The 10,843-nt window shown below is 54.8% G+C and overlaps 1 protein-coding gene across 1 annotated transcript; it reads left to right on the forward strand.

Annotated features, from left to right (window-relative positions):
* The first annotated feature begins 950 nt into the window (after nucleotides 1-950).
* Nes (nestin) lies at nucleotides 951-10,624 on the forward strand. The gene is made up of 4 exons (XM_029475558.1): nucleotides 951-1,872; nucleotides 2,880-3,004; nucleotides 4,691-4,764; nucleotides 5,314-10,624. The coding sequence occupies exons 1-4, from the start codon at nucleotides 1,087-1,089 to the stop codon at nucleotides 10,197-10,199; spliced, it is 5,871 nt and encodes a 1,956-aa protein (XP_029331418.1). The 5' UTR covers nucleotides 951-1,086; the 3' UTR covers nucleotides 10,200-10,624.
* Nucleotides 10,625-10,843: the final 219 nt, after the last annotated feature.

Here is a 10,843-nt window from a genome sequence, read left to right on the forward strand (position 1 = left end):
AGACATGTGCCACCACTGCCCGGCCCCAATCCTTCTTAAACAGGTCCTCTACCTGGGGAGCAAGCATTCAAATATTTGAGCCTAAGTATCGGTCCCTTGTAGAAAATCCACAGCTTCATTTCTTTCTTCGCCAGACTTCATGCTTAGCCACCAGGGGGCTCTCTTGAGAGCCGCGTAACTTCCTCACTAAATGACAAGAGGGAACGAACTTCAAAGGAGAAAAACTTTCCCTTGCCAGTCTCCTTTTCCTGGTGCGGGGTAGGGTAGGGTAGGACGTCTCTCTGCGGGTACGAACTGGGCATTGTGTCTGCTAACATCAACTGGGCAGGGGTACTGGCACAGGCATTTAATCCCAGCACTGGGGAGGCTAAGGCAGGAGCGTCCCTGAGACCTGCCTGATCTACATAGCCATACCAACCATCTGAAGAAAAGGGGTGGTGGTGGTGTTTACTACCCAGGCTCGTGTCAATCCTACCTCAGCCTCCGGAGCACTGGCAGGCTTCTCTCAGTACCAGTGGGCTCTTCTTTCTTCGGGCAGTGTCTCTCTGCAATGTTGCCTCTCTTGGGGGTGAGTATTTACTGTTATACACAAAATACTGCACCGTCCGTTTTTCCAACAGATCACGAGGTTTCCAACACCAAGCCATTTTATAAATGAGGAGCTGAGTCCTAGAGGATTTGAGTAAGGGTGTAGAGAAAGGAGGTCCTGGGGCCCAGTTCTGTGCATCTTAGGGTGTTCTGGGGTGTCTGGCTGTATCTCAAGCCTCTTTCAGAAAATCACCCGCACCGGACGGGATCCCCCCCAGGGCGAGGCTACAATTTGATTCTTCTCTGCTCAGCCGGAATGATGCAGGGACCCGGGCTGTGTGTTGCACTGAACTCTAAAGGGTTAAGGCCTAGGGGCCGCCCCTTTTCCGCCCGGCCGGCGGGAGTATGAATACCCTCGCTCCAGCTCGCTGCTGGAATCCTCCGCTTCCGCTGGGTCACTGTCGCCGCTACTCCCTTTCACCCCCTTAAAAGCTCCAAGGGCCACTCCCTTCTCTAGTGCTCCACGTCCGCTCGCCCTCGGGGGGCCAGACCAGCGACATGGAGGGTTGCGTCGGGGAAGAATCTTTTCAGATGTGGGAGCTCAATCGACGCCTGGAGGCCTACCTGACCCGGGTCAAGACGCTGGAGGAGCAGAACCAGCTGCTCAGCGCCGAGCTTGGGGGACTCCGGGCGCAGTCCGGGGACGCCTCCTGGCGAGCCCGAGCCGACGAAGAGCTGGCAGCCCTGCGGGTCCTCGTCGATCAGCGCTGGCGGGAGAAGCACGAGGCTGAGGTGCAGCGCGACAACCTTGCCGAAGAGCTGGAGAGCGTGGCGGGCCGGTGCCAGCAGGTGCGGCTCGCCCGGGAGCGGACCATCGAGGAGGCAGCCTGCAGCCGGCGCGCGCTCGAGGCGGAGAAGAATGCGCGGGGCTGGCTCAGCACCCAGGCGGCCGAGCTGGAGCGCGAGTTAGAGGCTCTGCGAGCGGCGCACGAGGAAGAGCGCGCGCACCTGAACGCCCAGGCCGCCTGTGCGCCGCGCCGACCCCCCGCGCCCGCCCACGCATCCCCCGTCCAGGCCCCTGAAGTCGAGGAGCTGGCCAGGCGCCTAGGCGAAGTGTGGCGCGGTGCGGTGCGTGACTACCAGGAGCGCGTGGCTCACATGGAGAGCTCGCTGGGCCAGGCCCGCGAGCGTCTGGGCCAAGCCGTGCGGGGCGTTCGGGAGAGTCGCTTAGAGGTGCAGCAGCTGCAGGCTGATCGCGACAGCCTCCAGGAGCGCAGAGAGGCGCTGGAACAGAGATTGGAAGGCCGCTGGCAGGACCGGCTGCAGGCCACTGAAAAGTTCCAGGTGAGGAGGGTCACCGACACGCCCACCCTATCCCTGGTAAAAACCAAGCCCTAGGAGGTACTTAGGATGACAAGAGACCTTCAGGAAAGGGGTGGGGACAAGGGCGACTGTATTCAGGAGTCCTTGCTCAGAGCAAGCACAGGTCCTAGACTTCCCTGTCCAGACAGGCAGGATGGATGGAATTTTGAGACCTCCTAGCACAGCCCCCTTGAAAGGCCCGCAGGCCAATACCCACTGTAGCTGCTCCTCACTCTTTGAATGGCAATCCCTCTCTAGGGTGACTCCCTGTGCCCCTCACTATGCAGTTGTCAATCAGAAGGTGCCCAACACATGCTCTCTCCGCACCAGAAGGTCCCTAGCAACCATAGTGAAGGAAGGCGGTGTGAGCCGCGGCAGACCACTAGCCCCTCTCTGTGTCAAGGCTTCTCAGCCCCCTGAAGCACATTCCAAAGGCCTGGGGCACCCTCCCCCTCATATTGCACAGATGTGACCAACAGCTGAGAAAACAGCCTCTTGCTTGGCCCAGACAGAAGTCCCGACGTGGCCACCTGCCCACTCTTCTTGGGGGAGAAGGATTCCAGAACACGTGGGAAGTGGAGGAACCCAGCCTGCTATGAGGAGCCTGGGGGGGGGGGCAGTGGTGGCCCAGCTGCTTTCCTTCCAAGCCCTCCCGAGGCGACTCTTGATAAATTGCTTTTTCCTTCTGTTTCCACTTTGCCTCCTCTTCCGCTGTGTAACCCATCTCCTCTCCTTTATCCCATCTCCTCCCGTGGGAGCTAGATTCTCAATAGCATGTGTTACCATTTAATCAGCATCCTAGGAAGAAGCCTGGTCTAGGAGAGGCCTGGAGTGTTTTCTGTGCTTGTCTGGGGGTCCAGCACAGTGCTCCAGACAGCGAGGACACAGGTAGAGGAACAGGACTCTGCCCTACAAAGATGTGAGCAGTGAAGAGCATCCTGGCCCAGAGCTGAGGCCCCTCCCACTCACTCTGCCTGCTTGCTTTGCAGCTGGCTGTGGAAGCCCTGGAGCAGGAGAAGCAGGGTCTACAGAGTCAGATCGCTCAGATCCTGGAAGGTGGGCAGCAACTGGCACACCTCAAGATGTCCCTTAGTCTGGAAGTGGCTACATACAGGTACACAGTGCTGACTGTCTCCTTGGCTGAAGGGCCCCGAAACTTGACTCTGTAAAACTGTTCTATTTATGTGTATTTGTGTATAGGCCACATGTGTCCAGGTGTCTTAAGAGCCCAGAAGACACTGGGTCCCCTGCAGCTGGAGTTATAGGCTGTGAGCAGCTCCACATTGGTGCTGTGAACTACACCCCTGTTCTCTGCAAGGGCAGCAAGCACTCTTAACCACTGAGCCATCTGTCCAGCCCTCAGATTCGCTTAAAACATTTTATTACATTTATTTATGTAATGTTTTTGTCTGTGATGGAGGCTTATGAGTCCCAGAGATCAAAGAGGTTGTCTGGCTTGGCAGCTTGGTAGGCATAAACTTGAGCCCACCTGCTCCCGGGTTCAGGACTAGAAGAGATGGTTATGCTTAAAGAGACACCTCAGTCTTCAGGGAGGAGACCAGAGGGTACAGTCACCTGCACTCGAGTTCTTTGAAAGGCAGGCAATCTCCAGTGTCTATGCCAAATCCCAGGGACACCTGAGCGGTCTCAGGAGAGAGACCTTGCAGGATTGCCTGGTCATGCTCACCAGTCCCCTGGCCCGGGCCTCATCTGTGTCTGGGGTAAGAGCTGGGCGCCTAGCCTTCTGCCTTCCTTTCAAGCCCTCGTGTCACTGGCCCTGCCCAGCTCCCTGCTGCCCCTTTCTTGGCTGCCTCGGGAAGGCTGAGTGGAACAGCTGTGGGTGGTTTGTGTCCAGCCTCTGTCTGTCGGAAGAGGTCCCGACTGGAGTCCAACTGTTGAGGGCTGAGGATATCCCGCCAGAGTATGGGGCCAGGACAGGATGTCGCCCTTCTCCAGAATCCACTGGCAAAGAGGCAAGACCAGAGACAGGTCTAGGAGAGGAGCTGGAGGGTAGAGTCCAGAGAAGGGAAGCCAGTGAGTGTCTAGGAAGGACCGAATGTACAAGGCAGGACGCTGTGAGGACGGAGGAAAGGCTACTTTGAGAACCAGATGTGCTCAGAGGCCATGAGTGGAAACAAGGGACTAGTTCCGAATCCCTCGTGAACGGATTCCCCACATCTCCTCCCATCAGCTCTGAACCTAAAGACCTCTGGCCTGAAGGAGGATTTGTGATCCTAAGATGAGGGCCTTGGCCCCAGTCAGTCTTCTGAGGCGAGGGGAAGGGTCCGGGCAGCTCTGAGGAATGTAAGCACTGGTGTTTGAGGTCTGAAAAGGATTTGGAGAAGGGGAGCTGAATTCATTTGCTTTTGTCTGTCACCAGCTCTGGGGGCCGAGGAGAGAGCCATCCCATGGGAACAGCCTGAGAATTCCTACGTCCCCTGAGGAGCCCCTCCTTCTCAGGCCCTCCAGATGGTAGTGTGGACAAAAGGCAATAATTAGCATGAGAATCAGCCTCCCTCTCGGAGGATGAGGTCATCGGCCTTGGCCTTGGGTGGGGAGGCGGAGAATGATCTGAGGAGTCTGATCTAAGTGTTAGCAATTCACTTGGCCCTGCATCCGACTGTGGGAATCTGCATGTGGGGTCTCCCTGTGTCTCAAATATGGGTTCACCAAGTATATATCTGCGGGTATATGACTGTGTGGCTTTCATATGACAATGGTCACAATAAAGAGTGATCCTGCAGTGGCAGGACATGCAACCTCAGCTGGGCCTGACCCCATCTCCCCCACTCCCCACCAGGACTCTGCTGGAGGCTGAGAACTCTCGGTTGCAGACACCTGGAAGATGTTCCCAGGCTTCTCTTGGCTTTCCCGGTAAGAGGCGGAGCCGACTGCTCCTGGAAGCTCTCCTTGGAAGCTCTTCCCTAAGCAGCATCAGTCCAAGTCTTCACTCCCTGTCCCCACAGTACTGATGTCCCCAGTCTAACCAGTGGGGCTCGGATAAAATGGCTGAAATGAGGGCTGCTCTGGGTGAAGTCAGGACATATTTATAGTGTTTCTTTTCTTTTTTAAGATTTATTTATTTATTTTATGTATATGAGTATATTATAGCTGTACAGATGGTTGTGAGCCTTCATGTGGTTGTTGGGAATTGAATTTAGGACCTCTGCTGGCTCCAGTCTGCCCTGCTCGCCCAGTCCCTATGCACTCCGGCCCAAAGATTTATTTATTATTATAAATAAGTACACTGTTACTGTCTTCAGACATACTAGAAGAAGGCGTGAGATCTCATTACGGGTGGTTGTGAGCCACCATATGGTTGCTGGGATTTGAACTCAGGACCTTCGGAAGAATAGTCAGTGCCCTTACCCACTGAGCCATCTCACCAGCCCGCTTACAGTGCTTCTTACTCTGCTTTTCCAGACCCCAAGCTGAAGCTGCATTTCCTTGGGATACCAGAGGACCAGCACCTGGGATCTGTGCTCCCTGTCCTCAGCCCGACATCCTTCTCTTCCCCCTTGCCTAACACCCTTGAGACTCCTGTGACAGCCTTTCTGAAGACACAGGAATTCCTTAAGGCCAGAACCCCCACCTTGGCCAGCACTCCCATCCCACCTATGTCTGAGGCTCCCTGTCCTAAAAATGCAGAGGTCAGAGCCCAGGATGTCCCCCATTCCCTGCTCCAGACACAGGGTGGGAGGCAACAGGCTCCAGAGCCTCTTTGGGCTGAGGCCACAGTGCCCAGTTCTACTGGTGTCCTCCCAGAGCTGGAGGAGCCTGGGGGTGAGCAGCCGGACCACTTCCCTGATGATCCAACCCCCTTAGCCCCACCCCTCCTCAACCCTCACCACTCTATTTTAGAGGATAAAGATAGAGAATCCAGTGAGTCTAGAGTTTCTAGCATATTCCAGGAAGAAGAAGGGCAAATCTGGGAACTTGTAAAGAAAGAAGCAGCCACAGAGGTAAAAGTAGAAAACAGCTTAGCACAGGAAATACAAGAAAGTGGTCTGGACACAGAAGAAATCCAGGATTCCCAGGGACCTTTGCAGAAGGAGACCCTGGAGGCTCTAGGAGATGAGCCACTGATGTCTCTGAAAACCCAGAACCATGAGACCCCAGGGAAGGAGAATTGCAATTCATCTATAGAAGAGAACTTGGGGACAGTAAAAAGCCCAGAAAAAGAAAAACAAACACTACTGAAGTCTTTAGAAGAAAAGAATGTAGAGGCAGAGAAAACTCTAGAAAATGGGGTTCTTGAACTATCTAAGCCTTTAGGAGAAGAAGAACTAAGAATGGAGGATCAAGAATTAATGTCTCCTGAACACACACTAGAGACAGTTTCATTTCTAGGAAAGGAAAATCAAGTAGTGAGGTCTTCAGAAGAACGGAACTTAGAATCATTGATAACTTTTAAAGAGGAGAGCCAATACCCACTGGGAGGTCCAGAAGCCGAGGACCAGATGCTTGAGAGACTGGTAGAGAAAGAGGATCAGAGGTTCCCAAGGTCTCCAGAAGAAGACCAACAGGCATTTAGACCTCTGGAGAAAGAGAATCAGGAGCCACAAAGGTTTGAAGAAGCAGAGGACCAGATGCTTGAGAGACTGATAGAAAAGGAGAGTCAGGAGTCCCTGAAGTCTCCAGAAGAGGAGGACCAGCAGGCATTTAGACCTCTGGAGAAAGAGAATCAGGAGCCACAAAGGTTTAAAGAAGCAGAGGACCAGGTGCTTGAGAGACTGATAGAAAAGGAGAGTCAGGAGTCCCTGAAGTCTCCAGAAGAGGAGGACCAGCAGGCATTTAGACCTCTGGAGAAAGAGAATCAGGAGCCACNAAGGTTTNAAGAAGCAGAGGACCAGGTGCTTGAGAGACTGATAGAAAAGGAGAGTCNGGAGTCCCTGAAGTCTCCAGAAGAGGAGGACCAGCAGGCATTTAGACCTCTGGAGAAAGAGAATCAGGAGCCACNAAGGTTTGAAGAAGCAGAGGACCAGGTGCTTGAGAGACTGATAGAAAAGGAGAGTCGGGAGTCCCTGAAGTCTCCAGAAGAGGAGGACCAGCAGGCATTTAGACCTCTGGAGAAAGAGCATAAGGAGCCACAAAGGTTTGAGGAAGCAGAGGACCAGATGCTTGAGAGACTGATAGAAAAGGAGAGTCAGGAGTCCCTGAAGTCTCCAGAAGAGGAGGACCAGAGGAGTGGGAAGCCTCTAGAAAAAGAGAATCAGGAATCTCTGAGGTCTCTTGATGAAAACCAGGAGACAATTGTACCGCTAGAAAGCAGGAACCAGAGGCCACTGAGATCTCTAGAAGTAGAAGAGGAGGAGCAGAGAATTGTGAAACCTCTAGAAAAAGTGAGCCAGGTCTCCCTCGAATCTCTCGAAAAAGAGAATGTGCAGTCACCAAGGTATCTGGATGAAGATGACCACATGATTAAGAGCCTGCTAGAAGACAAGCCTCACGAGACCCTGGGATCTCTTGAAGATAGAAATGGGGAGAACTTTATACCACCTGAAAATGAGACCCAGGGTTCATTGAGGCCTCCAGAAGAAGAGGACCAGAGGATTGTGAACCATCTAGAAAAAGAAAGCCAGGAGTTTCTGAGGTCTCCAGAAGCAGAGGAAGAAGAAGAGCAGGTGATGGCGAGATCTCTAGAAGGAGAGAACCATGACCCACTGAGTTCTGTGGTGAAAGAGGAGCGGATGGCTGCTGAGAGCAAGCTAGAGAAAGAGAGTCAGGACTCCGGGAAGTCTCTTGAAGATGAGAGCCAGGAGACCTTCGGGTCTCTGGAAAAAGAGAATCTAGAGTCCCTGAGTTCTCTAGCAGGTCAGGACCAAGAGGAACAGAAACTTGAACAAGAGACCCAGCAGCCACCGAGGGCTATAGAAGATGAGCAGATGGCAGCGAACCCTCCAGAAAAGGTGGATCCAGAGTTACCAAAGCCTCTTAGAAATGACCAGGAAGTAGTCAGATCTCTTGACAAAGAGAATGAAGAGTCACTAGGGTCACTGAATGAAGGAGGTATGGGGACAGTGAAGTCTTCAGAAACAGAGAACATAGAATCACTGGAGACTGTGGAAGAGTGCCTGGGAAGAGGGAAGTCTGTAGATACTCGGGAGCCATTGTGGTCTACGGAAGTGACTAGTGAGACAATAGAACCTCTAGAAGATGAGGCCCAAGAACCACTGGGGTGTGTGGATGAGAACCAAGATGCGCTGACACCCCTTGAAAGGGAGAGTCAAGAACTGAGATCTCTGGGCAAGTGGAACCCAGAGACTGTGGAATCACCAGGAGGGGTGGAGGACAGTCAGCAGTGCCTGGAAGTGGAAGAGGGCCCAGAGAGGGAGCAGCACCAAGAGTCTCTGAGGTCTCTGGGAGAGGTGGAGTGGGAGCTGCCTGGATCTGGAAGTCAACAGAGGTGGGAGGATGTGGTGGAAGATGGAGAAGTGGATCAGGAAGCATCCCTGGGGGCTACAGGAGTGGAAACTGAGGATAAGGCAGAGTTGCATCTGAGGGGCCAAGGTGGGGAGGAGGAAGCTGCAGAGGAGGGAGAGCTGCTGCAAGATGCTGTGGGGGAGGCCTGGAGTCTGGGGAGCTCGGAGCCCAAGGAGCAGAGGGTCCCTGCTGAGCCCCTCGATGACCTGGAGGGACAACCAGAGCAGACGGGAGCCCTAGAGGTCCCAGTTGCTCAGGGAATGCCAGAGGCGACAGAGCAAGATGAGGACAGAGCCCAAGCAGGTGAACAAGACTCCGTAGAGGTGACCCTTGGGTTAGAGGCTGCCAGAGCTGGACTGGAACTCGAGCAGGAAGTGGTAGGGCTAGAGGACCCAAGGCATTTCGCCAGGGAGGAGTCCATTCACCCATCCCTGGGGGAGGAAAGTGTGAAGGCAAAGATAGCTCAGGGCTTGGAAGAGCCTGGAAAGGAACCAAAAGAGGCAGGTGCTCTGGACTCAGGCATCCCTGAATTACCCAAGACTAGCAGTGAGACTCTGGAATGCAAGGGCTGGGAAGAGTCTGGGGAGGGCTGGGGAGAAGAGGAGGCCTTGCTGGAGACCTCAGACCATGAGGGCAGCCATGCCCCTCAGCCCAGGTCCCCTAAGACAGAGGAAGATGTAGGTGTACAGGCAGCGCTAACAGTCCCTGGTCCCAAGCTTCTGGAACCCTGTTCACCCATCCCGATCTTGACAGATGCCCATGAGCTGCAGCCCCAGGCTGAGGGGATCCAGGAGGCTGGGTGGCAGCCGGAAGCTGGGACTGAAGCACTGGGAAGAGTAGAAGATGAGCCAGAGTTTGGTCGTGGGGAGATTCCTGAGGGCCTCCAGGATTGGGAGGAGGGCAGAGAAGACAGTGAGGCAGATGAGTTAGGGGAAACTCTCCCTGACTCTACTCCCCTGGGCCTCTACCTGAAGTCTCCTGCCTCCCCAAAATGGGAGCAGGCTGGAGAACAGAGGCTTTTCCCTCAAGGGGAGGCCAGGAAGGAAGGCTGGAGTCCTGCTGTCCTGGCTGCCCAGGGTCTCAGTGACCCACCAGAGGAAGAGCAGCAGGGCCATGACTCTGACCTCTCATCTGAGGAATTTGAGGACCTAGGGACTGAGGCCTCTCTTCTTCCAGGGCTTCCCAAAGAGGTGTCCAATCATCTGGGCCAAGCGCCCCCAGTACTGCAGCCTGCATGCTGGGATCAGGGTGGGGAGTCTGATGGGTTTGCTGATGAGGAAGAGAGTGGGGAGGAGGGAGAGGAAGAAGATGCTGATGAAGAAGAAGGAGCAGAGTCAGGGGCTCAATGGTGGGGGCCAGGGCCCTCTGGTGGAGGTGTCAAGGTCCAGGATATCACCCAGAGAGGGGACCTGGAACATGAATCTGTAGGTGACAGTGGCCTCTGGGATGATGGCTTGAGTGGGGCTGCAGCTAATGTTCCTGTAACTGCCCTAGAGACGGTGTCTCAGGACAGTGCTGAGCCTTCCGGGTCAGAGGGGTCTGAGTCTGCTTCCTTGGAGGGGGAGGAAGGTCAAGCGATTGACCATTTAGATGCCCCCCAAGAGGTGACCAGCATGGTCCCAGGGGCAGGAGACACCTTTGATATCAGTGGCCAGGGCCCCAGCTTGGAGTCAGAGCAAGTGAATGGCAGGATGGAGAATGGGCTAGAGCAGGCTGAGGGTCAGGTGCTTCTGGATGGGGACAAGGATCAAGGCCTCCCTTTACAGGGACAGGCTACCCTAAAGGCCCCTTTAGTAGGGTCTCCTGTGCGTCTAGGCCCAAGCCAGCCGCTGAAGTTCACTCTGAGTGGGGTAGATGGAGACTCCTGGTCCTCAGGGGAAGATTAGAAACTGCCCCTCTGGCACTGAGGACTTAGTGGGGGGTGGGGGTGGGGGGAATGTCCCTCCCTGCTCTGGGCCAGCACTCTTAGCTTTGATAACTTGACCTGTGGTATCTGTCCTGGAGAGGTCTGGCTGGCTGAGACAGGTGAGATCCTGCCTGGATCACCCTGAAGGCTCAGGTCAGCTGAGCCTATAGTTCAACGCCCCCTTTCTTCTGTGGCTCACCTGCTGGAAGAGGCCTGGGCCCAGAGCTTTCCCACGAGGCTGCTCTGGCCAGAGCTTGCTAGCCCTGCCTGTCTACAGTAGCACCACCTGCAACAGGGTCTGGTGCATGCCCAGAGGAGCTGAGGGCAGCAATGATGAGTGACTCTCATCTCATCTCAGCCTGCTTAGATCTTGTTTCTCTCTTCCTCCCTTGAATAAAGCTGTATCCCTACCTACAAAGTCTGGCTGCTTTCTTCTAGCCTTCAGGGACTCTTCTGACTGAGAAGCAATGGAGTGGAGAGGCTGGGAGAGGACGCATGAGCTAGGCCTGGGGTGGGGTGGGGAAGGGGGCCGCCTTTCAGGGAGGCCAGGTTGGCATCTCTCCCATAGCTCTGATTACAGGGCCCTCTCACTGAATGTCCTCCTACCTAGCCCCTCTGTGACTC

This window comes from Mus caroli, chromosome 3, assembly GCF_900094665.2.
Source record: "Mus caroli chromosome 3, CAROLI_EIJ_v1.1, whole genome shotgun sequence".
Lineage (NCBI taxonomy): Eukaryota > Metazoa > Chordata > Mammalia > Rodentia > Muridae > Mus > Mus caroli.